Genomic DNA, 27993 nt, shown 5'->3' with positions numbered 1-27993 from the left:
CACCAGAATGCAGGAAACAGCAGTTTACTTTGACTTCTCACCTGACTGCGGTCATGCAGAAGTGTATCTGAGGGTCTGTCAGTGTGCCATCACATCGTTGTTGGATGTGGTCACACCAAAGTACAACCATTGTTTTCTTCTAACAGCTTAAGCACCTCCAGAGATCTGTATTTACTTAGTTCACAGATGCTGGTGACTCATCTTGATATCCGTGGCTGGGTAAAATGATGTTCCCAAATCTATGAAATTAAGTTTCTAAAGTAATAGCTACTTTAACAGCTGTTAAAGTAGTCTATAATTTTTATTCCTCCACATTTTGACATTTTGTCAGTTGAGCAAGTGTAACAAAAGTTCAGCCACACCTGGGGAGGTGCTCACCACAAGCCGGTACAACCACAATCCTCCGTTACAGTCGTTACAAAAAGTTAAAATAATATTTAAAAACTAATAACATAATTTCTTGAGAAAGAATGTAAGCTATATTATTTCTTCTCTCTATGTTGTTTTTACAGTACGCAGGTGTGTGCTATGCTATGCTGCTATGCTCTGCTTCGGTCAGAACGCAACTACAAGGACCATAATGCATTGCAGAGAAACAGTCATGATCATGACACATCTTCAACATAAGGAAAAGCTTCCTCCTTGGAAGCTAACATTTGCTAACCTTGGGGAGAGGTTGGCTCCTTCTTATGGTTAGCATTTTGAGAAGTAACAAGCTACTCGTCTTGGCCAGCAAAGACTGTCAGGCACTAAATGTGTGCCTCGTGTGACCTACAGCTAGCTTTCTAGCTCAGGAGCTCGCTAAAAGAGAGCTTCACAAGCTAGCACGAGCTAACGCTAGCTAACTGACCAGAGCGGATCCGTAACATTTAGTTGACGCTGGGGAGCTACATTCATCAAAAAGTGCAGCTGTGAGGGATGTTATCATTGTATTTACACCAGGACAGGATTCAGAGTTGCAGCACAAGGTAAGCAGCTAATTACTGTCTCAAACACTGGTCGCGTCAAGGTGTTTATGCTACAAACTGCAGATGGCTAGCTAAACTTGACAGCTAAGTTAGCGTCATGATTCGACGACTTAAAAACAGGTAGCTACTGTGAGAAGAGTTTGCTTAAAATCACTGGCACATAGCTGGTTATATATTTAATCTGTACGGGTGACACAGTGTTACTCGGTTGCGGTGTCATTTGGTGTGTTTAATGTGGTAGCTTGTGAAACTTTATCACGTGAGTTGCCACAGCACAGGAAACATAATTCACATTTTCTCCAGTTATTAAATACCGCAGCGTTACTGCTGTACTTTGTATTGGTGCTGTGACCAAACATTTACGGACTTATTTTCTACTTAACTTTACTGAACACATGTTATTCTGTGGTGTAAGGTTAAAATCACAAGTTATTGCGCTCCCAAAGTGAAGACATACTGTATGTACAAGTAAAGCATCTGAAGACGTGACATGGATTAATATGTCATTTTAGTATGCATGTTGGTTTCCTCAATGACCTACCCGTGCCTGCAGCAAAGTTTAGGGGACAAACACTGTAAAACAAGGGTAGGCAGAAAATATCGATAACACATCAGTGGTTTTCAAACGTTTTGTGCCCAAGGCACACCAAAGGGCAAGCCAAAATCTCAAGGCACACCTGTGTGTATATCCTTGTGTGTTATCACTCTTATCACAACAGAAATGTTTGTTTTTATTCACAAATATCAAATAGCAATTGACAACCAACCATTACTCATCAATATTTATTAACAGATGATTCACGAATTAATTTCAAACTTTTAAAAATCACATCAAGGCACCAATAATACATCCATTTAAACAGGAAATAATGTAAGATAATGTAAGACAATGTGATGTGTCACAGGCTTAAAATTCCCTCATGTCACCGGTGACAAATAGGTTCCTCATGAACCTTTTTTTTTTTTTTTTAATTAGATAACATTAGATTTTTTAAGGTAGAGTTTGCCTTTTTTATTAGGAAATGGGTGCCCATAACATACTGATACAGTCAATTCAAAACTGATCCATAACTCTCTGTATAGGCCCATTTGAATATTGCAGTAATAATATGTGGTTATCACAAAATCCCACTGCACACCTGGATTTGCATCATGTCACACCAGTGTGCTGCAGCACAGCATTTGACAGTCACTGCTGTTGATGCCACATTTTCATTTTGAGAATAGATCCTAGCGTCAATAGGATCCTAGCGTCCGTGATGGCTTAATGAAAGAGAACAAAAACCACGAGAAAGAAAACCTGGAGCTGATACCAAAAAGAAAGGAGGAGGAGGTAAATGCCTCAGCATCCAAACTAACACAGAGACAGTGTTCACTGGCAGTGTGTTTATAGAGTCTCGGGCAAAGATTATCCAGGTATATAGTAATTAAATTGATATTTTAGTCAAATCAGATCTTCTTCAAACTGTTATTGGTCATCATCAGCTGTTATTTTAGCAAACTATTATCAGTTATTCACCTAATAAATCATGGCACACTGTTTTTCCCTATATGAAAGTATAGTATGTCCTGCTTTTAATTTAAAAAAAAAAAAAAAAAAAAGCATATCAGTATCGATGTGGTCAATTCTGGCCCTGTATTACTTGGATCGAAACCACATTTTGTGGTATCGCTCACCCCTAATTAAAACAAAGGAGTTTAGGATGTCTTGCTGTGCTGAGGTAAGATGTGTCTGCACTGGTGACCCACTTGGCTCACTGACACCTGCACCCTTTTAACAATGCTTTTTTGTGTGTATTAGATTTGCTTTGTTGCTAGCATTCAGAGGTAAAATACAGTACAGCACGTAGACAGGAAATACTAAAGTCAGTGCTGGTATTATCTGTTGTTAGGCCTGGGCAATATATTGATAGTATATTGATGATGTGATATGAGACTAGATATCATCTTAGATGTCTGTTGCTGGTTTTAAAATCTGCATCACAGCAAAGTGATGTAATTTTCTGAAATCTAGCTGCTCTGTTATTTGCTGTTACACACTTGTTGTCATATTCTCATTACTATTACTTGTGGGATATTTTGCCAAAGCACTATAAGTGCTACAATATTATTTTGACTTTGATATCGAGGTGTTTGGTCAAAAGTATTGTGATATATTTGATTTTCTCCGTATCTCTCAGTCTTATCTGATGTTATCCACCCAATAACTCGACCTACTTCCATCACCTCAGTACATCTGTAGAAACTGTTCTATATATAACCTGCCTTATAGTTTTAAACACTCTATATAATGACTTAACTAGATTTATTTTGCTATGACAGTCACACAGTAGCCACACTGCAAGAAATTCTGCCTCCCTTAAAACCCTCCCCCATAAAACCCTGCTGTTTTCTGCCTGATGGTCATTCCAGTTCCGATACATGCCAATTAGTTTTTCAGCAATCAAGCTGACAGCATTTGTTTTGCAGGGAAATAACTCTCAATGTTAACCGTCTGACACTAATGGATTTTGAGAGGCCACCAGCATCAAATGAGCATTGACATCAGTATGCCTTTTATTTAGCTGTCTGTATGCCAAGAAGGTTTAAAGCTTATTAGTAGTGGACATTTTCACAACACGACCAGTGTGTTTTTGTGCATCAAGGGCCTATTGTGAGACAAATTTGATGCAGTTTTGGACCTGTGCGGAAAAGATCTAGGAGCACCTGATGCTCTGCATGCACAATATAGTGCAACAGAAACAATTAGCAGATCATCTGTCAAGGAGGAATTCTTGATAACATCACAAGTGCTGAGTGTTAAATCAATTTGTAGTCAATATCAAGGAGTTAGTAATATACTCTGGGCCTGAGGCTTACTGAACCAAAACATTCTCTGTTTACATCTCCGTTTTTATCTCTCCTCTCTTCCTCACAGCAAGCCTGTAGAGAGACTCAAGTGAAATTACAGGCTACAGATGAAGATGAAGGCTTCCTTCCTATGGTTTCCCATGAATCTCACCTGGAGTGGGAGGGTGTTGTGAGAAAGGAGAGAGGAGGAAGGAACACAAAGGGACTATAAACAAGAGTCATGAATCTCCATCAGGTCCTCACAGGGGCTGTCAACCCTGGAGACAATTGTTTCTCTGTAGGGAGCGTCAACAATGTGCCATTCACGGTAAGATATTTCAAGCTCTGGAAATATTTCTCTTCCAGCCATTTTAGAGCTCTGATTTTTAAAGCTTGGCCAAACTGATCCGTCAGAGCAGATTTTAGCTCACTGGGTTGTTTTGAATGCAAATGTAGTAAGCAGAGCAAATGTAGAGTATGGAAAAAGCACTAATGCCAAGAAGCTTTTGGTGCAGTGTATGCAATATGATTAATAAAATTGGAAATTTAATGTATAGGCCCAAAATGCTTCTTTTTGTTGTCTTGCTTTACAGATGAGTGATAAAATTTGCATTGAGCTTGTTTGACATATTTGAAAATGACTATACCTCTTTCTTCTTGGTCAGCGTACGCACAGTATTTTTTTTCTCTCTGAGAAGTTAAGATTACTTCACGTTCAGTTTTGCAGCAACCATTAAACACAACCATTGCCACATCATTTATATCAAGGTTGTGGTTTTACCCCCAGGAAATAGTTTTGCGGAAGTGATACGCCTGTGCTGAGGAGATGATGTCCTAAACAATAGTTGCACTCATGAAACATGGCATTTGCTGTGTGAAATAGTACCTCTACTCTTTTTTCCCAAGTGTTTTAATTTTTATGATGTAGGTGTCTTTGTCTCAGGTGAGGTGGAACACTTCCACTGTTTAACACTGCAGAGAACTCTGTAGACAAAACACAATATTAGTTTTGTCAGTTTCACCCAGGTCTAGGATTAACTCACTGCGTAGAGAAGGTATTAAACTAGCCAGGCCTTTACCTGTGCCAAAAATGTATACACATATGTTATAAAAAAGAACTTAAGATGAAAGCATTTGTCAAATTGCAATTGATGTGTGTTTCTTTCTTCCTTTATTCTCTTTGTCTCCTGTGGGACAAAAGGCCATAATGAGCTCCCTCCATCATTGTCCAGCATCTAGCAGATAGGGATGTGTGGGCTTGATCAAATGCTTGATTTTATCAAAGCTAGTATATATTTGCATGAGATTGTAGCCTGTGTCATTGTGTTATGTTAACTGCTGTATAATTTGCATCTTGTTTAATGGCGCAAAAACACTTCCCTCTACTGCAGGAAGTCTTTGTAACTGAGGGTTTAAGGACTGCGTGTCTGAAATACAAAGGCAGTACCTCTGACTACTTTTGCACTCTGTGATCTCAAAGCAAACTCTATGAGGTACTTCTGCAGTGCTATTCAGAGACTGGATCAATGGAGAACTACTTCTTTTCGTCTGTGTGTACTTGTGAAGGAGGCAGAGTTGCAGTGAATCACAGCTCATGTGAAGATCTCCTTCTGAGAGTCACAGAAATAGAGTGTTGAATTCTAATCTTGTCTGCTTGTACTCCACTGCTGTCATATGGTGGCATGCTTGATGCAGTGACACTGGCTTCAGGACAAGTGACGTTCAAGTGACCCCCTCATGCAATTCTCTGTGGGTGGCTCTGAGTGTCATCTTCATCTCTCTCCTCTTCTTGCTGTCTCCTCTGTCTCTTGATAGGCCTATGCGTCAGGTTGTGACGTGGTGATTTTGGGCAGTAACTTTGAGCGACTGCAGATCATCCCAGGGGCCAAACATGGCAACATCCAGGTCGGGTGTGTCGACTGCTCATCGCAGGGTGGACAGGTAAGAGCAATGGAGTGGTGTTACCTCAGGTTGAGTCCTCAGGCTGTGTTCAAACCAGGCTGTTCCTGAAATACCAATACCAAGTGCAAACATTTCAGTTTAAATAATTATTTTTTATTTTAATTTGATTCATTCATTCATACTGTGCAGGTAATCACTGGGAAAGCATATTCAAGTGAAAATTACTTTTCTTTTTTAGCTGAAGGTCAACATTGAGCTGTAGATTAATAAAATATAAAGGATTTGCTACCAAAAATGTTGAGGAAAAAACTGCGGGGGACATAAATATTCAAAATTTTTTCTTTTTTTTTTCTTTTTTTTCAATAAAAAAACATATTTCCAATGCAGTTATTTACATGAAATTTAGACAAGACATTGGTATTACCTTGATAAAACTACACAGATCAAGTCACAACATTCCAATAAAAAAAGTTGATTGATTTTTGTCTGGTCCAATCACACTCTCCCATTAATCTACAGACTTCTGTAAACATTGTGTAGCAAACTTTAAACGAGCCTTTCCGCAACAAAATAATGCACCATGTTTGGAGGAGAAATGGCTCTGCATATGACTCTAAGAACACTTCCACGCTAATGTTCTTTCGTTCTAAGGTGCATTACAATTGCCAAGTTTTAGCCTAGTGATCACACTGCTCTGGCATTGTGGAACTCCTTAAACGGGCTGCTACTTTTAGTAACAGTTCCACCTAGTCTTTGGTCTAAGCAGAGAAAGTCCTGGTTTTATTTTTCGCCATCTCCACAGTGTTTTCTGTAACTTAGCAACCAACCCCAACGTAGACAATCTGCTTCCTGTTTACATCCACACATGCCCAGTGTACATGAATCATCATGTGATATGCATTTCCAGGCGTGTTAGAATAGATGGACAGTAGTTCTGGAATTGTGCTAAAGCGCTTGTGTATATGGAGATCAATTTTGTTGTGGATGTGGCCTAATAGTACCAGCAGTATCCACATTATCAGAGGGAAGATGACTGAAGCCATGTAACAGGAAAATCTGGACAAGAATCTGTTGCCACCCATCAGAACGATGAGGATAAAACACTGCTGGACCTTCCAGCAGGACAGCAATCCAAATGTGCAAAGGAGATTTTCATTTGGTTCCAGAGGAAGAAAATAAACATGCTTGAATGACCCAGTCAGTCACCAGAATTAATCCTGATAGAACATTTGTTGAAGGATCTGAAGATCAACATTCACCAGTTGGTCCTCCCAAATCCTCAAGATTTATAAAGTGTCTGTGTGAAAGAATGGGCCAAAATCTGTGAGACATTAGTTTCTTTGCACAGGAAGCATCTTGAAGCTGGCATTGCAAACAAAGGCCCCTCCACCAAGTATTTAATTAATTTCATTTAGCATGTTCAATTCTTTTTTTTTCTTAACATTACATTTTTCTGCACATAACATTTTTCTATTGATTGGAATGTTACAATTTCGTTATCTGTGTCGTTTAATTAAGTTAATTTCAATGTCTGGTCTAAATGTCATTTAAATATCTGCATTGGAAATATGTTTATTGAAAAAATGTCAACTACTTATGTTCCCCACTGTACAAACAATGCAGAATGTGTATGATACAGTAATAATATATCCAACTCCAACAGACATCAGACCTCAAAAGTAGAAAAAGTCAGGGCACTAAAATGTGGGTTTTTGCACAGCGCTCTGATGCACAGTTCTCCTCCTCTTGCTCCACTTGATTTAATGACCACACAAGTGGGACTGGTGGAAATATTTGATCAAGTGTGGTAGGCACGCTCAGCTTACAGTGTCAGCGAAATCATGCATATCTAATATATCCTGCCCAAATGTCCAGGACTCCATTGTTCTCAGATTGTGTTATAGATGAATTGTTACTGTTTTGCAAAGCACATTAATGGCAAACTCTTTTATTAAGTGTTGGCAGCCCATGTGTTCAGGGAAGAGATTTGTTGGCAACATCAAAGGCTATTTTAATGAACTTAAGCTTCTTGTCATCAACTCCAAGTGGGAGAAAAATCACCCAGTAAAGCAAGCAGTGGTACAGCAGGCACAGTCACTGATGTAATGCCACTGATAATCCCTTTAATGGCGCCAAAACAGGTTTAAGTGTTGCTCAAACAAAAGATCTGTTGTGATGTTTTTTATAATTTGGATCTGGGACAGATCTGCAAAAACGGATTATTGTTGAGCAGTCCTTCTGATGTTTTTCTATTGAACTGTGTTTCGAGTCCATCTGTGGCACGGAGAGACATCAAGAGAACTGCTTGCGTGTACACTTTCGGTTTGCCACAGGAATAGTCTAAATGTAGAACTGGATCAGATTTTACTTGGATTGGTGGGTTTTCAGGTCGACTTTGTGAGGGAAGGTGGCGTTGGGGTTGGTCCCAGTTGCAAAAAGTATTGAGGAGCAAGGATGAATTATTCTGTATGTTTAAGCACAGGCCTCTAGTTTGGAATTCACTGCTTCATGACTGCTTCAAGAGTTTGACATTCACAAGTTTTAAAAGCTAAAAAAAACTGAGATATGGACTCTGAAAAAGTTGGTTGAGACTCACTACAACACTAGTTGACCCGCTCTCAGTCCTAACTCGAGCGGCCTGGGTTGTTAGAGTAGTTTCTTCTGGAGTTTAGGACCGACCCCCCCCCCCCCCATAGAGTGATGCCATAAAATCTAATTGCAAAGCTGTGAAAGGTCAGATTTGAATCTGTGCGATGTGTGGGCCATATCTCTGCAGGGTTTGTTTATAATCATATTACCATGTAGCTTAAATTCTTTTTATTTTAATGGCAGTGATTGCAAGAAGACATTTACATCTATTCACCAGTTTTCAGTTAAAATCACAAAAGACAGCACTTAAAAAAATCTAAGATGATATCTGGTCTCATGTCATGACTTTGATACAACACGATATATTGCTCAGCTCTAAGTTGAAGCATGTCTGCATACCCGTAATGCTCATCTTCCATACTAATCAAGCTTGAGATATGCTATTGTTTTTTTCAATGTAAACCAAAGCAACCCAGCAGCACCCTGCATTATTGCTACAGCCACAGTAGTCACGATTCCTCTTAGTTACTATGTAACACTGCTGCAATCAAATAAAAAGGGATTAGGATTACTACATCTTCATAAATTTGGCAAATCACTCCGTAAAGATATTAAAGGCAGAAGTCATCAGTGCCAGCCCATCACTGTGATTTGGGTTTATTTTTTAATTGGGGATGGTGGTAGTCTTGTTAAAACAGGAGACAGGCCTGATTTTAATTCAGATGAGAGGAGAAAAAAAAGCTCACCCAGTTCCTCAACACTCCCCTCATGTGATGTTTAATCCATTTCATTTGGGCCAGAAGTAACCTCACATGCCTCCAGCCTGGTCTAGCATCTGTTTAAGCATGCTCAGTTGGTAGGCTTGCCAGTTCCACCTCACTGCCCCGCTCCACACTGTGATATTTGCAATGCTATTAGTTTACACAGCATTGTTGAGCACACATCCCCTGCGCTCACGCTGTGTGGTAGCACTTAAGATGCATTTTGTAAGCAGTAATGACCCACCACAATGGAACATGTATTTTCCGAAATCATTAGATTGAATATGTAATTGGTTATGATTAAATACCACATTATTGTGCGACGTTATTGAAATTACAGCAAACAACATAATCACTGAAAAGAGCAGCCGCACTACATTTAATGTTGTGTTCCACCTGGTTGAACTTTGCATTGCTTAATGTCATTAAGAGTTTACTTTTGTACAAGGAGGAGTAGGTTTATTTAAATTACAAGACTAGAATAACTTCATTGTTTTCACACTGTGTTTGACTATCTCAGAGTTTGAATGCCTGTTTGTTGTCATCAACACTTTGGACAGGTTATACTTTTTCAGGGTTTAAAAACAAATGCATGTAGAGTAATATTTTAAAAACAGGAAAGGGAGCACCCTCCTCTAACGCCAGCAATCAGTGGTATTAAATTAACTTTAATTATTATTATTCATACAATGGTTAGCTTTCTAAAAGGGCAGAGCGTTCTTGGTTAAGTTAAAACAGGTTTACCCACGATGTTGAGAAAAACTATGCCGGAATTGTCATTCACTGTTGTCTGCTTGCCGTTTCGTGTTGCTATATTGCTTTTTTGTAGCCTCCTCTTGGAGACATGCTGCTTAAGTTCCCGAACACAGCAAAATAAAAATAAAATAAATACAGGCAGAGGACAGAGCCACACACTTCTAGTGGGTCATATGTGATGTTTGAGAAGGATTACTTTCATATCTATATTGTTCTTAGGGAAATCCTGTATAGTATCCCTTTAAGATATCTGTTGTAGTATGCAGCATAATATGATTGCAAAATCTCTGTTGGGGTTTTATGACTATCTGACCAAAACATCGTCATCGTTGTTACCACAGAAAAGAGGACTTATTGTTTCATAACTCATTTTTTTTCTTCTTTTGCTGCTCATATAACAGAACTACAGTATGTTGACTTGACAACGTTGTACCCTGGACTAGAGTGACAGTAAATTGTTCTTTTACAGCATAGATGTGTTACATGTTGCTTTCCACTGGAATTTAATTTAATGTGAACTGTGTCCCCAAAAACAGATACGTTTTCCTTATGTATCATCATGCCATGAGTTATAATCTGTCACGAAAGATTTTATGAGACCATGCTTTGTGAATGTGGTGGCATGCATGTGTGTGCCTGTGTCAATTAATGCATGCCCATTTGCAAGTGTGAGTGTGTGACTCATTCCTTCATGGTATTCGCTCTGTGACAGTAGGCATATTATTTACTCCAATAGAGACAGAGCTTGTATTATCCAAGACCCAGACCTTATTTAGCTTGTTATTTGTGTTCACTGCCACAGAAATTTCACCCATTCAGTCTGTTTAACATTGTGACTGCGGCTCCCATGGAAAGCGCTTGAGCATGTACCCTTAACCAATGCATGAATGGGATGTGTGCATACGGTAGACGAGACAATAGTGACTCATCGTTGGGTTGTTTTATCCTTAAGACATTTTTGGTTTGTTGTCTGGGGACTATACATGTCATGGTTTATATGGCAAACTCTGTCTTTGTTTGCTTCCAATTAGGCTCTACACTCATTATTCACTGTCTAAGTCATCAGAAAGGAGGATTTTGTTCTCGTCTCATCTATTACATAAACATAGAGCTAATTATTTTGCAATGAAATTAAATGTATCTTTCAAACATTGTAAGTTTAATAGTAATTTAGATCAATAATTTTATAGGTTTAGTTTATTTGCCCATTTAGAAATGGAATTGAGTGTTACATACTTAATAATATATGGTTCCTATAAGTATGTTTTCAGTGATGTGTTTTTATTCTGTATCATAAAACATGTTTTAATATTTAACACGTTGTCTTTTCTCTTTTCTCCTGACAGATTGCAGCTTCCTATGGAAGCATTGTGTGCGTCTTTGAGCCTGTTCAGCTCTCAGATCAAAAAGACACGTCACTGACTGTGAGTTGCCTACATTATCTTGCAGTCACAGTCGAGTCGAGCATGTATTCACATCATCTCAAAAAACCAGACCTCTATCTTTCAGGCTGCGCTCCCTTGATACTTGAAATAGAGCAGAATATTGTTCCACCAAACACATCAGAAAGTCACCAGGGAAGAGCTGTTGTTCTTCCTCTGTTGTTGGAGAAGTCAGAGAATAAGTCATAAGGAATGGAAAGATTAACACAGCCCAGTACCTCTTTTACTGCAGAAGCTGTTGTCCATGTGGCCTGATCACATGTGGCTCACATGGAGTCAGCTTCACTGTTGGCTCTTGTTATGCAGTCGTAACTACAGATATAAGAAACAAAAGAATATTATTTGTGTCATAACTAGTCCTATTTTTAACAGTAACAGTCTTTGTTTGTTGTTTCTGTACAGAAGTTGAACTGCCAATGGCAGAAGACTGGTCAATTTGTATTACGGTCGATGGTACGAAACCTGGCCTGGCACCCTACAGGTACGTTGATCAATAGTGCTCTCTTAAAGGTGCTGTACGCAACATTCAGCACATAAACATAGCAGCAAACCACTATTTGCTGACACCATTCATGGTGTCCCGAGCAGAGAATGAAGTCACGCTCCTTCTGTGTGTGTAATAATCTAAGCTTCTCTGTTTGTTGTTGTGGTAGCCTATCCAGCTGTACATGCATGTTTTGAATGTGCTCTGAATGTCGCATACAGCTCCTTTAATAAATACCAGCATATGCACAGTTATATATTAAAAAAAGTGTTGGGTTGATTATAAATCTGTCTTGCACTGTATGCTTTCAAGTTTCCTTTTTTTCTTCTGTACTGATGGAGTGAATGTGTTTCTGTGTATCCAGGCAGCACTCTCCTAACAGGCTCTAGCAGCCTCCAGTTGTGGTCTAATGTTGATGGAGTGAAAGATGAAGCTAAGGAAGCAGGAAAGGAGACAGGGATGACCATAAGAGACTCTCGTTCAACCTGGAGTTGCATCTGGCAGAGCAAGTAAGAACTGAGATGTACAAACTTAGCACATGATGCTATGTATCTATTACCTGGGGACCTCTAGTGATTTATAATAATTGCGGATGTTGTCTGTGATCTTATTCTTGAGGGAATTTAATTTTTCAAGTAAAAATTCCACCTCATATCACTTACCATATTTTGCCAGCCAATGTATATCTGCATCTGGGTGATTTGAGCTTGTATTTAATTTTTTTTCAAGCTTTTTTATTTTCTCCACACCTCTACTCTACCTCTTTCAACACATTATAGAGGCTGCATTGCCGTTTATAGATTTAAGTTTGGACAGCATTTTGGGTGCAAAGTCAGGAGGTTCATCTTGCTACACAGCATGGAGACCCATTCGCTGAAAGAGCAAGCTCAAATCCTTCAGAAAGGCGTTTGACAGGATGTGTCATGTGATCTGACCTAGAGCAGTGTCCAGTTCATCAAAATAAGGACACTGAATTGGGTCTGACCTGGTCCTCTTACTGTTTTTGAGGCTGTTCCAGTACTTTCTTTGCTGAGAGTGCAGCCTTGACACCGTATCTGGGGAATACTGTCAGTAAATTTGAGTAAAATACAGACTCTGTTTATCCTGTTTGAATGCGCTGCACGAAACACAGATGTGGTGGCGGTACTTTCTGAATCAAATCAGGTCCCATGGTAATACCAGTCCTGTGCGAATATGGCTTAAGGTGGTGATTTTATTGCTTTTTTTTTCTTTTTCTTTTTGAAAAAAGAGATTTTTTTATAAATAGAGTGTTGTTTTCCCAAAATGTACTCAAACTGGATAACTTGTTACATCATCGACACTATTTTTAGTTTTGTGCTGGATAGACAATTTAATACAGCCAACTAATATAGATTTGTTTAGTGATGTTTTTTTTTAATATTCTGGTTACATCTATCTTTGAACTTACTTGTTTTTGTAATTAACTTGAATTTATTGTAAAAGTTGCCCTTACTGACTGTATATTTTATATCTGAAAAAAACCAGACTTCTGTAGTACTGAAAATACTGTAATATTTGTTCTTTTTTTGTTTTGTTGTGTTTTGTTTTTTTCTGTCTGTAGGACGGCCTCTCCTGTCAGTTTAATGAAGTTCTCTCCTGATGGAGAATTCTTTGCTACTGCTGGGCAGGTAAGTCAAGCCTTTACCAGGATTTGAATGCAAATGTGTGTGTGCAAGTCATGTTTGCAGTGGCTATTCATATTGACACAGCCAGCACTGTAAACTCAAGTGTTACTGTTGTGTAACTGCACTCATATAGTACTACCTTTGGTGTCTGTTTGTTTTAAGTTAAGTTTGTTTTACTGTCTGTACTGGAACACCTGTATTCACCCTCAGCTTGGACCGCTCTGTTGTAGCGCCTCAGCCTCTCAGCCCCACTCTGGAAAAAGAGCCAGTCTGCTCGATTGATCAGTGTTTCTGTGTCTTTTGTATCTCTGTGTCTCTGCACTGTCAGTGCAGCAGGGGAATGACTGTAACAGAGAACAGAGGCACTTTCTGCTGTAAAAAAAAAAAAAAAAATCACCAATAAAAGCTTCTAAACACTACTGGACAGTATGATCCAAAATTGGGAAAATTAACATCGATTCGGCACCCAACTTAACATACTTTCCCGATGTTGGCGTGTAGCTTCATGTCGCAGCATAGGCTTTGTAATGTCAAAGCTTTCAGTGGCATGCCTGGAGCAGATGACCATATAAAGATCAGCTTGTAGCCAAAATAAAAAACAAAAAAGTTGAAATTAGAGAACTCAGAATGGTCTGAAGCCTGAGACTTTTGCTCACAGGGGTTTCTTTCACATACGTTTGCCTCATTATGTGTAACTGTGGCTATGTTCAGTGTGTGAAATATTATATATATATGACAGAAAATAAGGAGAAGCATGATAGGTCCCCTTTAAGGCATGTAACCTAATGACTTTAACTTGTGATAGCACATCCTGCAGCATGGCATCAATTACATCTCTGTTTATGTCCCCTCTCAGGACGACTGCCTCGTAAAGGTTTGGTACAGCACCAGTAAGTGGAAGTCGAGTGTTTCCAGACTCTTCACACCACCAGAACCCAGTGTCAGTTTCCAGGGAGAGCTGGCCTTTTCCTTTGTCTACCTGGCCCATCCTCGCTCTGTTGCCGGCTTCACTTGGCGGAAGACCAGCAAATACATGCCACGGTATGGACAGTGCCAAGGCAACACACCACAGCCCTCTCTCTGCAACAATGATTCATTTATGTTCATAGTTATTATGTTCTCATTTTGACCTAAGGTGACACAGCTGAAAACAGCAAGAAAAGCATAACAATTGCACAATAATGGCAAAACCTGTTTCACTGGGTAGATGTCAAGTTGCATCTATTTTTCTGTTTATTAAGCTGCACATTGTACAGTATTTTGTGGGCTGAGTGAAAATGGCAGAGCTCTCTCAAAGTTAAAATAGGTCAGCCACTGTGCAGTATTAGTCTCTCGCTACACTATAGCTCTCAGTTCTGCCCTGCTTTGTTACGGCACTCCTAATCTACTGTGACCTGTAATTGTTCTCCGACTGAAACTATAATGTGACACAGTTCACTGCAGATTTAGTATACAGGAGTATTATTTTTTAAATGACTATGAAGAGATTATTATTATTCTTCCATCAGCTCAGAGAATTAACCCGGACATTAAGACAGTGTAATGTTCAGGCTGAATTCTCACTAAGCTTATTTGCTCTCATAAATTAGACTTTAAGAAGTACTTAAGTGGTGATCTGGGTTTTACTGCTGTGTTAAACCCTATCAATAATAAAACATTGTGTTTTACTCTACCTGTGGCAACCTGCTCTGTTTGTATATTCCAGTTGTCTTAACATTTCCCTTTTAAATAAACTGGTGTCGGGATGCAACAAGAATTATATTTGTTGCCGATTAAAGTGCAGATTTTTTTCTCTTTTAATCGTTTAGTCTACAAAACATTAGAAAACACTGAGAAAATCCTGTTACAACATCCTTGAGGGGCCCGCCAGTCATTTTCTAATTCACAATGAAAATAAATTGATTCACACTGGGAATATTTTTGTACTTTGAATGTAAAAAAGGTGCAAGAGTACACAAAAGGCATCAAATAGGTCCTGTTTGTCAAAAACAAATGCCAGAGGAAGATCCTCTGGATCCCCGACAGAGGCCTGGGCTAATTATTTATATATTCACTACAAATGTTTGTTTATTAATTGGCCCCTGGCCTCCTGTTATTTTACAAAAGTGGCCCTGGAACAAAGTAAATAGAGTATCCCTGTCCCAGAGCCCAACACTTGTCTTGTTTTGTCATATTAACATTTCCCAACCCCCAAAATATTAAATTCATTGTCATGTAAGACCAAGGAGAGCAGCAGATAACCTGAAAATGTCACATTTGGGGGAATTTTTGCTTGAAAATGACCTAAACAATCAAAGGTGCTGTTTGTAACTCTGGAGAAAGATTGTTGATTGTTGAGTCTCATTCCCAGGTCGTCAAATACCAACACTTTGGGTCAGTACTTGGACCAAACCAACTCAAAGTGCGGTGTTTGAGGACCTGGAAATGAGACTTAACAATCACCTATCTTTCTCCAGAGTTACATACAGCACCTTTAACTGATAATCAATAGATTCACTTCCTAAACGTTGCAGCTCTAAACTGTTTTTCTGTAATTAGAAGAGATTAGATTCAGTTGTGTCTTTGTCGCCAGTCATTATTGCTCTATTTAATCTTCACTTTTTGACCTTTACTTTACCTAATCTCCCCACAGATGTTTCTCCTTTGACCTGCTGCTGAACAGTACTATCAGTGTCAGATAATAAAAAAAAAAAAACCATCACTGATTAGTTCAGTGCCCTCCAGACTTCATCCGAAACCTTTTACCATTATCTTTCCTTTTCCTTCCTCTCTCCTTACAGGGGCGCAGTGTGTAATGTTCTGCTCACCTGCTGCAAGGACAGTGTGTGTCGGCTTTGGGCTGAGACGCTGTTGCCAGGTGACAGCCTCCTGTCGGGTTACCATAACAACCATGCTCCTGGCCAACACGGTGAAGCACCCAGATGTGCTGGCCCTTCTAGGAAAGACACCTGCAATGGGAAGTCGCACGGAAGATCAGCACAGGAAGTAAGCTTTTGTAGTTTTTGCTAGAAATACTCTAGATACACTCAGATGGCACTTTATTTTGGTACAACAGGCTAAAACTAATGCAGTCTGATGCAACAGTGCTGCAATAAATTCTTTCATGAGGGTTTGAACATTCAGTTTTTGTTGCAACTGTTTCAGAGAGTTGTTGATTCAACTTTATGGTCATTTTGGAAGCTGTAGTTTGCAATGCGACCCAATTGTACTGCATTTTCTTTGTTATACTTAGTCTATCCTTATTCATACAAATGTGACAGATTAAAAAAAAAAATAGAAACACTTCTCATTATAACACAATTTAATTCAATAGCACTATAACTGCAGCTGCCAAAATTACCATAAAATTGAATTAATCAGCAGTGAATTAACTAAAAATGAAAGTCATCGCCTTCATTATGGCTGAATTTACTGCAGGGCTGTTGTATTAGACCACAATAATTAAAGATGTGTTTACCAACAAACTGGCAACTCTGTGTGTATATAACTAAATAAGATCATTTGAGACATTTCTCCAAGAAGAGAGCAGGAACTCAGAAATTAGAGCCCAAATCACATCGTAAAAATTAACTTAAGAATATATCCTATAATAATATATAATATGTGTCATAATTCGAAGTGGTACTATCAGTTTGTTGATTTATAGGCACGTGGTTAGATGAACACTGACATATGTTGACAAGAGGTAAATAACCAAGGTCAAAGAAGTGCTCGCTACAGCCAGCAAGAATCAAAAGCATTCATTTTAAATCTGTGTCAGAGCGAGAGTGCCATCTATTTTGGTTACAAAATGCAAAAACAATCCCTTTAATTGGACTAATAGTGGGAAAATAATTGGCACAAATGCTGTGATCTTTGCTTTGCCCCATTTGGCCCTGACATACTATATTTTCACCTCTGCTAATGTAGGACACTGGGGTGCCGCAGAGATGAGGGAACAAGAGCAAAGGGAGATTGGGTAGGAAGACAAAAAAAAAGCAGAGGCTTAGTGCAGTTAAAAGGGAAAATTAATTGGCTATCAAACATGAACGTGGTTTCTGAAGCTTTGTAGGGCTTAAGACGAGCACCAGTGAACAATATTGGCCTCCTTTCTGTAATCTGTGCAACACCTCAAAATGATAACTTTGACTTTTGATGGCTGTTTTTCTGTCTCGTCTAGCTGCTGCTAGCTCACATCTGTAATATTGATGTCTCCTGTGTTAAGTGACTAACGTTGCTGCTGCTGACAACTGAGCTTGGCCTCAAACACAATACTTAACATCCATTTTGATACGGACATTTAAATGGCGATGGGTCTCACTGGCACTTACAGAGCTCAGGGCACATTAGATTACAGGAAAAATAGGTATGCAAATTTCTCCACTGTGCCTCGAGGAGAGTCTGTAAGAGTACATGTGTGGAATTATTCATTAAAAATAACAGACTGTGCCGGATGAGCCAGGCAGTAGTCTGAAGTTACTCCCTCCAAAACTGAATGGATACTAAGAGACCCCATTTAAAGTCCATTTTAATATGATGCCTCAGGGCGGGATGAACAGTACAAGATTTCTCGCAAAATCAATGATGATTAAGCCCAAAGTTTCTTGATAAGGATGCTGCTTGAGAACCTCCAGCTGAGACAGAGATATGGGATTTCTACCACAGTCTCATTTTCTATATAGATATTAAACCATTCAACACGCTGTATATCTGCTTTGTACTCATCAGTATGGCCCATGCACTCAAATGGTGAGTTTACACACATTTGTTATCAATATTTGACAAAGGACTTTTTTGCAGGGTGTGATGAGCACATAAATCTCAATAATACTTGGAGAAACTGCAGCCTTACAGCTCTATTATATTAGTCATTCTGCACCAGAGAAGCTGCATAAAATAAGTGAAATTGAAACCCATTATTATGTTAAATAATCTCCCCGAAACCTTGAGAGGCTCTTTATTTCAAACTCTTGGCTGTAATTCATATGAATCTGCTGTTCTAGGTTAATACCTTGTTATAATCCAGTGTTTCCCACACATAGGCTGTACTTGGGCGGGCTGCCCAGATATGTTAACAGCCACCAAAGTATATTTGGTCACCCAGCATTTTTCTATTTTTATTTTTTTATCCATCCAAGAGAACGACTCCGTACTCCAATGATTAAATAGTGGACAGTCTCCTCTTGCTCTACCCCTCACCTATTTGTTTTGCTACCATGGTGGAGGCACCCAGACGCGCCCATGTGGTGTCATAGTCTGGTCTCCCGTTGCACAGTGTTTCCCTACTGTTAAAATCATGCCTCCCATAGTGTCTCTCTCTGTGGTTGCTGCAAATTTAGGGGAGTTGCATATTAAGAGAGAAACAGTCCCCAGCACAACACTGCAGCAGACTGCAATCTGCAGTGGTAGTTTCGGCATCTGATCTCTGTACTGTGCAAGCTGCAAGGGAATCTGGCAAAAAAACACACTGACAATGTGTTATAATGACACAAAGGATATATTATATATGATATAATTTATCTGATAATGATACCAATGATGCTAACCCTTTTGATTTTCCTGCCCTTCTCTCTGCTCAGTTTAAACTTGCCTGATTTTACCTCCCACATGATGGAATTTAAAAGTCAGCTCATTGACTATGATTATCAGAAATAGCTTAGCATCACCGCTGTTTGTAATTTTGTTTTTAAAATAACAAAGCATAGTTATTCCACATATTTGTCAGTTGTGTTAAAGGGATGACACATACACAAGCAGACAGAGAGATGATCAAGATTAGCTCTTCATATCATTAGGAAAGAGCATAATGATGTCATGTATATGAAATCAACAGAAATATTCAGTGAATCAAAATATTGTATTAAGTCACATGTATTTGTATATCACATGTAGCAGATCATTTTTGTGCTGACAGGTAATACCCGCCCTTTATGTATTTCAGACCTGTGGAAACACTGCAAGCATTCAAACATACACAAGTCTGGAATTATAGGTCTTTAAACAGAAAAAAAATCCAAATTACATAACCTAAGTACAGCATTAAATTAAGTTTAATTTCAGTTCCCTGTACACGCCTCTCTTGCTCAGCCACTCTTCCAGGCTGCCTGTTTTGCTCTGGCTCTTTTTTAGACAAATTGGGCTGTTAACCTAAATGTCTTTAAAGCATCCACATTAAATTAGATCCCATCCCAAAGAGAAACACCTGTTCACTAAAGCAGAGCAGCTCAGCTCAGGCTGGGGGTAGCAGAGCTCTGTTAGTTCTCACAGGTTGATTTATTTACACAGAGCTTTAAAAGCAGGTTTAACCTGCATCATAGTGTCAGCCTGAAAGAGAGAACAGGGAACTACATTATACACTGTACTGCTTCCCAAGTAATTTAAGAGGATCTAAATCTCTGGAGATTCATGCAAGATCTTATTGTCTCTGTGATTTGTATGTACATTTATAAGCTATAAAAAGCACATTGATATACTCAATGCAGTCTGAAATCATACAGTATGGTTTTGGTTTCTGTAACCACAATCATCCCTTTTTTCTTATCAGAATTTTAGCACGTAAGAACTCGTAGAAGTCACAACACATTACATTTTGTTCACGAATGATCTAACTTGAATAACTAGTGTTTTCTTCACAGTTAAATTTCCAAGAATCACTGCTCGGCAGCTTTTATCGGGATGTGCCCCAGCCCTCCCTGACTAGCTCCCTGCCTCACCATCAGGGCCGACACTACAGCCACAAGAGGAGCAGCAGCAGCATGCCCCATGCCAACGCTCTCTGCCACTTCCACATCGCTGCCAGCATCAACCCTGCCACAGGTTTGACCGAACACAATTTCTGCGACTGGCTGATAATCCTGTTAAACCCAGCATCTTACACCATATTCTCAGAAATTAGTGAAGAATTTGATGCTGCAAGATGGTACAAAGTAGGGTTATTTTCTCAATTAATTGATCAGTTGTTTGGTCTATAAAAGGCAAGAAAATGGTGAAAAATGCAGACCAGTGTTTCTCACTGCCCAAGTTGACGTCCTCAAATGCCTTATTACTGTATAACCACAACCCAAACATATTCAGTTTACTGTCAGAGGAATAAAGAAACCAGAAGATATTCACTTTTTTCTCAAACCAATTAATGAGTTATCAAAGAAGTTTACAGTTAATGTAATAGATGCCAATTTATTGTTGCAGCTCAAGTACAAAGTACATTTAACTTCTTAAAGAGAAGGAAAGCAACATATTAGTTATTCCTAAACCACAGAGGCTAAATAAATTGTTAGCTCTGCTTAAATAAAATCAGCTGGAGGTTAGAGGGCTTCAACTCTGTATTTCACATGGCAAAAAATGGTGTAAACTTTGTATATTGCCTGAGGTTCTTTTTTAACATCCCAGTGAGCTTTTCTTCTCAGTGGGAGCTGCTCACAGTAAATAGAAGGCATTTTCATTTTGTCCTTCTATGTTTTTTTGTGGGGCAGTTTAATTTGATCTGAATCAGGGCAAAATCTTGTACATTTTCCAGCCTTGAGGCTGAGAACTCCTGTAGAATGGTATTTGCATGCTCGAATTATATTTTAGCATACTTCAAATCATACTCATATTCATGGAAGTGAATTTGCTCCAGCAGATGTCTTTTTATCCTGCACGGCCCCAAATTCAATGTCATGTAAATCTCTGTTATTCTTTGCCTTCTTTTCCTAAACATCACGAACTCTTCATCGCAGACATTCCTCTGCTGCCCTCTATCTCCTCTCTGAGTGCTGTGGATGACGAGGAACCTGGAGGTCCATTTACTGTCCACTGGCTCAACAACAAAGAGCTTCACTTCACTTTAGCCATGGAAGTCTTCCTGCAGCAGCTCCGAGGCAGCCTGGAGCAACAGAACGAATGCTCCAATGAAGGTACAGAGAATTATTTGGATCAGGCTTTAAGACTTTATTTGAAGGGGTGTGCAAATGAATAACACTGTTGAAACTAGACTTTCACATTGCATGCATGATGCTTTGTCTTCAATACTGATTTTCAGAAATTATATTTGGGCACTTTGGGTTCTATTCTCTTTCAGAGCCTGAAGACGAGGATAACTTTGATGAGGAAGATAATAATAGCAGGCCAAGTGGCTCCCAAGGACCTGAGGCTGTGGAGCTTCCTCTGGCAGCAGTGAAGCACCAGGTGGACGTGCTGTTAGAGGAGTGGAATAAAGGGGCGGACATGTTGTTCAGTATCCATCCCATGGACGGCTCGCTGTTAGTCTGGCATGTTGACTGGTTGGATGAATACCAGCCAGGCATGTTCAGACAAACTCAGGTACATTCACTATTCATGTGGTTAATGTTAAACAATAAATAATGGATTTATGTTAGTATATTGTGGACAAACTTAATCCCCCATCCACAAATGTTAATAACCACTTTATTTTTCCTAATTTGTATGGTCCTACTTCAAAGATTGATAAAGAAATACAGAGACACAGAACTGTTCTGATGTGAAACTAAAGTAAAACACATATTAATTATATTTTTACTTTATAATTTAGAGAACTCTGTAAACTAAACAGACTCTTCTTTGGTCACTCTTTCAAGCAACATGTTTGTCTTCGCATTTTGAAGATGGGTTTCGTGGGGAAAGAATTAATTTATCTTCTCAATAAGGTTGTGGATCATTCTGACAGCTGTGATGGTCTAGCTCATGTTTCAGTGGCTTCTCATCCAGCCGTTCAGACAATTATATTCTAATTATGTGTGACTTCCTATCATATTCAGAAGTCCCTCGATGCATTTTTATTAGTGGGGAAATAATGAGAGCCTCGTGACATGGCAGTTAGTCAGGCAAGGCAGCTGAAATAATCCCAATTTTCATTGGCATTCAGGTTGATTAGGCCTGGCTGCTTTAATTAGATAAAACAGACTGGTTCTTGCTTTTACTATCAGCATAAGTATTGTCAAACATTATTATTTTTTACATATATGAAGGGCCATTTGAGTAAGGCTGTATCCCTCGAGTCTCCATTGCTGTCTAATTTCAGACAGCCAGTTGTCACTCAACTTCTTAATGGAGAATTTCAGCCCTTTGATTTGAGCTAACCCTTTTTAAAAAATGAAGTCATGAACGTCAGTGCCATCTGTGTCATTACCACATTCACATGGGAACCTAAGCTGTTTCATAATGTATGCTCAGTTCAAGCTAAAATAGAATTACCTGATTGACTGAGTCCTTTTTATCACCAACTCAGAACTCAGAGCTGTAGGTTGTTCTAGATGTCATTGCTTTGATGTCTCTCTTTCTCTCTCAGGTGTCGTTTGTGTCCCGTATCCCTGTGGCGTTTCCTACAGGTGATGCAATCTCCCTAAGCCACAGTGTGGTTATGTATGCCTGCAACAAGAATGTGGATCTTGCTATCCAACATGGCAGACAGCGGCCGCCTGGGAGCACATTGCCTCAAACCAAATCTGCTCTAATAAGCTACGCAGGTCAAGGAAAAGCTGCACCCAGCAGTAGTCTTCGACTAAGCATTTTCACCCCCAACGTCCTTATGATCTCCAAACACGCCGATGGCTCCCTGAACCAGTGGGCGGTCAGCTTTGCAGAGGACTCTGCTTTCTCAACTGTGCTCAGCGTCTCTCACAAGTCACGGTACTGTGGCCACCGCTTCCACCTAAATGACTTGGCCTGTCACTCATTGCTCCCTCTCCTCCTCACCACCTCACACCACAATGCCCTGAGGACGCCAGAGGCAGACAGCATCCTGGCTCCTCCAGACGCCTACTCCTCCGGTTTCTCTCAGTCAGCGTCCATGCCCCGAGGGTCACGGCCCAGCAGGGTGTCCCTGGGTGTGGTTTCCCAGGATCCCAATGCGATCTACAGTGAGCTGATTTTATGGAGAGTTGACCCTGTGGGCCCGCTGTCTTTGTCAGGCGGGGTCTCAGAGCTAGCTCGGATCAATTCTCTCCATGCATCAGCATTTGCTAATATAGCCTGGCTGCCCATGCTCATTCCCAGCAGCTGTTTAGGTGAGAAAATATTTTTGTTTTTTGGAGATTGTTGAAGCATCAGCAGTTAAAGTATTCAGTAATCAGTCAAGTAAGAGCAGGTTCATTTTGGAATAGCTTTCATTTACCAGTTATTTTGGTCCATTAATATGAAGGAAATGATCTTTCTCTGAATAACTTTGATCAGATGAGAATAGCTTTGGGGCATAAAATCCCCGTAGATATGTTTTTTAGGACATTTTTGTGTCAGATTTACTCTGCTTTTTGTGAAAAACAACTAATTTCAACTCCATTAAGTCCTTGAAGGCTCTAAAATTTCCGAATAGAATCCCACTTATAACATTATTGCTGGAGTGCACATAGTCCAAATGACTTTTTAAAAGGAATCTTTGATATTTTCAATATTGAAATATGTTTGTTAAGTGTACTTTACCACAGTGCTCTGCGTATTTGTTGTGTCTTTTGTTTTTATGTTCATTTCGAAAAATAAAAACCTAATAGCAGCCATCGTTCATTTTCATTCTTTTGCTCTCTCTGTAGGTGTATATTGTAACTCTCCCAGCGCCTGCTTCGTTGCGAGCGACGGCCACTCACTCAGGCTGTATCAGGCCGTTATCGAAGCTAAGAAACTCCTGAGTGAGCTCTCCAATCCTGAGATATCAGTAAGTCGTCAAACTCCAACAAACTCTGCAGGGTACAGCCAGCATCGCAATGACTATTTTTTTTATACACACCAATAACAGCATGTCAGTGTTTCCTTGTGGACCCTTAAAGAATCAGTGAGGTAATAATGTGATGTTAATTTGTAGTCTCGCAACTTCATTTGTGTTAGCTTTGTATGACTTGGTAAAAAAGTTGCAGGACACACTTGAGAAATAAGATGAGAAGCAGTGATCTTGAATTCATCAAGAAGTTACAACTGTTTTTTTGTTTTTGTTATGTATTAGACAACATCAATGTTTTTGTAAGAATATTCTTTCTTGCACTGCATATAAACAAATCATTGCTTTCAGCGCAGATAATAGTTATATTTTTCTCATCTTCTGAAGTACAACTGGCACACTGATTGTATGTTTTCACTATGTAATAGTGCCCAAATAATGTGAACATTTTTCTTTCCTGTAGAAATTTGTTGGGGAGGTGTTCAACATCATCAGCCAGCAATCCACAGCAAAACCAGGGTGTATTATAGAGCTGGATGCCATCACTGACTTTGTAAGTATACATTAAGAGAAGTGGAGTGTATTCAAACAAATTTCACTTCCCCTCTCTCTTTAGTCATGTCCATCTAACAGGAGAAAGAGACTTCTTGGATAGAAAAGATATTTACAGAAACTTCTCCCCTGATATAACAGATATATAAACTGTCATGTATTAATAAGCCATAGTTGAATTCTAAACCACCAGTAGACTTCTGAGTCTCTGTGAAAGGTCAACCATGATAAAACAAAAACAGGTGCAGAGCAAAATTTCTTTCATCCCCTCAGGTGGTTTTGGTGTGTGCACGTGTGCACTTGTGCATGTTTGTGTAACATTAACACAACTTGTGTCTGGGTCAGTGTGTCTTGATGTGGGATTCACAGTGGATAAAGCAAGTTGTTCAGGGTCTGCATCTGATGTAGTTTGATAATGGCTGCTGTTGTTCTCCACAGCAGGGGAAGGAGACCCAACTCCTGCATGTTTTTGAGGAGGATCTGATCCTTGGCAAAGAGAGGACAGAGAGCGCACAAGAAACTCCTGCTTCTCCTCACACTGGTATTGACAGAGCTATTTTTTCTAAGTACTTTAAAATGTTTATTTTTAAGGCTAAATATCAAACATTTGCACCATGTTCAAACTCATTAAATGCAGCGCTGCTCATTGATATTCTCTGTGTGTCTGTGTTTTCTCCTGCAGCCTCCAGCGAGGCAGCCTTCTCAGCACGGTTTTTCCTTGTGGTGGTCGAATTGACCCCGACAGGTCGCTCGCTCCTCCACATGTGGCATCTCCACCTTGCTGCTCGACCCATCACCATGGGTGGGTACTTGGAACAAAAGACTTGAGCTTCACAGGATGTGGGAAGAAAATTGTTTCACTGTCAGATAAATAAATGACAGCTTAAAATGTGTTTTTCCCCCAAGAATTAGCAATAATTTTCGAATATAAAGTTATTCTGAAATCTGAACTATATTTATGGTCTCTTAGAATGCAAACAATTTTAACGTATTTTCCGTCACAAAGTAATGTATAGAAACAAATACATTAGCTATTCTAAATAATATTTCCCGCCTTCCTGTTTGTGTCACCACAGAAGAAACCACAACAGAGAAGGATACCACCGCATCAGCGTCTCCTCTGAACAGCTCTACGTTTAGCTTTGACACGTTCAGTTCTCCGGTGACTCAGAAGAGTAAACCCTGCACTTCCAATCTGCAGAGTGCCTGTCGCCTCAGCCTCACAACACACAGACTATACAGCCAAGAGTTGACTCTGCCAGATGGAGTGGAGGCCATCAGTGTTACACCCTCAGCAGGTGAGGCACAATGAGGACACACACTCACATACAAATGACATAAGTCTAGTAGTAGAATGTGGCTTGGAGGATAAGTGCACAGACTCTGAACACAACACAAGGCATTTCAAGCACAAAAAGGGCAATATTGACAGTAGTAATAGGAACTGTGTTGTCATTAATTATTGTAGTAATAATAATAATTGCATTTCGTTTTGCACTGATACAGCATTGTAATAATGTAATTACAACAGGGTGTGAGTATGGCAGTCTATTAGCATAGCAGAGTTAGATTTAGCAGTCACTGAGGTACCTGCATCAGTATTGACTAAGCTGGTGCACAACTTAAGTTGCCATGGGAACATCATTTCTAAAGAAATGGTCCTTCAGTTGATTGAAATAACCTTTTCAGAAACGTATAGACATTTATTTATCGACTAAGAAAGAGTTGCTTCTATTATTGCAGGAATAAAAAATATGAAGTGACAATGATAGGGATGTTATTTATAACAATTTATATCAGCAGTCTGGAAACGTTTTATTAAAATTCCACTCAAAGTGAATAACAAGTTTTAACTCCTGCCTTGGGCCTTTTATGCTTTCTCTGTGACATCATAATGTTGTCCAAAAACTCTTTTGGGACCATAACTCAAGGTATTGTCTGAGGAACAGAAGGGAAAACTTTTTTCCAGATACTTGGGTCCTTGGTTGGGTCGGTGACATTAATCTTAGGTGCCTACCTTGAAACTGTGCTGATTGGTAGATTGTATAGATTAAGACAGATCGCTGCAGCCGGCAAAACAGGTTGCAATGTAATTCCTCAGGGCATTTGGTGTCATCAATTTACAACCATTAAAAGCAGTAGGGGAAAAGAGAAACACCTTTATGCCTGATTGTGTGTTGTCCACTTTCTTCCCAGGTCACCTGAGTGCGTCATGTTCTCTGCCAGCTGATCGTGTGCCTTACCTCATTGCTACTTCCTGTTCTGATGAAAAGGTGCGCTTCTGGAGGTGTAATGTCATTGCAACAGAGCCGTTCAGTATGGACAACTTGGTGTACCAGTGGGAGGAGTGGCCTCTGCTGGTTGAGGAGAGCACTCCCAACAGCAGTGCAGTAAGCGTGCAAGGTCGTCCCATAGAGGTCAGCTGCTGTCACTCTGGACGCATTGCAGTTGCCTACAGACAGATGCCAAACACGCCTCTGAACTCGACACCTTATCTGAACTCTCACGGACTGTTGACTTCTCCTCCCACCCTGGCTTCCTCGCCTCATGTGCTCTACAACAGCAACAACCACCACCAGACCCCAACCCTGACTGTACAGCGCAGCCCAAATCTTACCCCAATCCCCAACCTAGCAAACACTAGAGAGCCATTGGTCCACATTGGCATCTTCCAGTGTGAGTCCACTGGTGGTTCGCAGTGGATTCTGGAGCAAACCATAGTCCTGGACAGCACAGATCCCTCAACTGGAAATGCCAACATTCAAAGTGACATGGACTCCCCTATACCTAACGAGTACTGTCCTGGTTCTGCGGGTAAGAGTCTGGTTCATTTGGACTGGGTCTCCCAAGAAGGTGGGTCACATGTTCTGACTGTTGGTATTGGGACAAAGATTTATATGTACGGCCGTCTCATTGGGAAGCCTCCTGAACTTGGCTTGTCATCTGATGCCAGTAGAGACCAGAGCTTGTCTCGCCTTGTTCTTCTGCGATCAGTCGATCTGGTCTCATCTGTCGAAGGCTCACTACCCATTCCAGTCTCTCTCTCCTGGGTACGAGACGGCATCTTGGTTGTAGGCATGGACTGCGAGATGCATGTCTACTCCCAGTGGCAGCCCCCAGCACCTTCCAAACCCAATGCTGCGATTGCCCAAGACACAGACATCAGCAGCAGTGTCTCCTCCATAATCTCAGCCGTCAGACAAAGCCAGGAGGATGGTCTCAGCGCTGCTGCCCCAACTTCTTCTCTTGCCCCTCCCAAGAGGGCCCTGACAAGATCGATGATGAGTCTGGCACAGAAGCTCAGTGGGAAGAGGACAGCTTATGATCTGCCTGTAGAGATGGAAGATTCTGGGCTTTTTGAAGCTGCTCACCAACTCTTTCCCACTCTCCCCCAGTACCATCCTGTACAATTACTAGAGCTCATGGATCTAGGGAAGGTG

General features: G+C 40.0%; 1 protein-coding gene across 5 annotated transcripts in view; it reads left to right on the top strand.

The window, feature by feature from the left end:
- The first annotated feature begins 599 nt into the window (after positions 1-599).
- LOC125890842 (dmX-like protein 1) overlaps positions 600-27993 on the top strand; it is a 75788-nt gene continuing 48394 nt past the window's right edge. For 4 of the 5 annotated variants that reach the window (XM_049579671.1, XM_049579668.1, XM_049579670.1 and 1 more), the window contains exons 1-19: positions 600-968; positions 3886-4125; positions 5613-5738; positions 11152-11229; positions 11650-11728; positions 12096-12240; positions 13314-13380; positions 14234-14418; positions 16158-16362; positions 19992-20172; positions 21075-21251; positions 21416-21657; positions 22643-23360; positions 23880-24001; positions 24465-24554; positions 24992-25094; positions 25236-25355; positions 25630-25851; positions 26750-27990. In XM_049579671.1, the coding sequence (XP_049435628.1) occupies positions 4039-4125; positions 5613-5738; positions 11152-11229; positions 11650-11728; positions 12096-12240; positions 13314-13380; positions 14234-14418; positions 16158-16362; positions 19992-20172; positions 21075-21251; positions 21416-21657; positions 22643-23360; positions 23880-24001; positions 24465-24554; positions 24992-25094; positions 25236-25355; positions 25630-25851; positions 26750-27990 (4188 nt within the window). In that variant the 5' untranslated portion in view covers positions 600-968; positions 3886-4038. The remainder of the gene's footprint in view (positions 969-3885; positions 4126-5612; positions 5739-11151; positions 11230-11649; positions 11729-12095; positions 12241-13313; positions 13381-14233; positions 14419-16157; positions 16363-19991; positions 20173-21074; positions 21252-21415; positions 21658-22642; positions 23361-23879; positions 24002-24464; positions 24555-24991; positions 25095-25235; positions 25356-25629; positions 25852-26749; positions 27991-27993) is intronic. The other variant, XM_049579669.1, reaches the window with a different exon arrangement.

Source organism: Epinephelus fuscoguttatus, linkage group LG6 (assembly GCF_011397635.1).
Source record: "Epinephelus fuscoguttatus linkage group LG6, E.fuscoguttatus.final_Chr_v1".
In the NCBI taxonomy this organism is placed as follows: Eukaryota; Metazoa; Chordata; class Actinopteri; order Perciformes; family Serranidae; genus Epinephelus; species Epinephelus fuscoguttatus.
The sequence above is the reverse complement of the archived record's forward strand: the minus strand, read 5'-3'. Positions and strand labels throughout refer to the sequence as shown.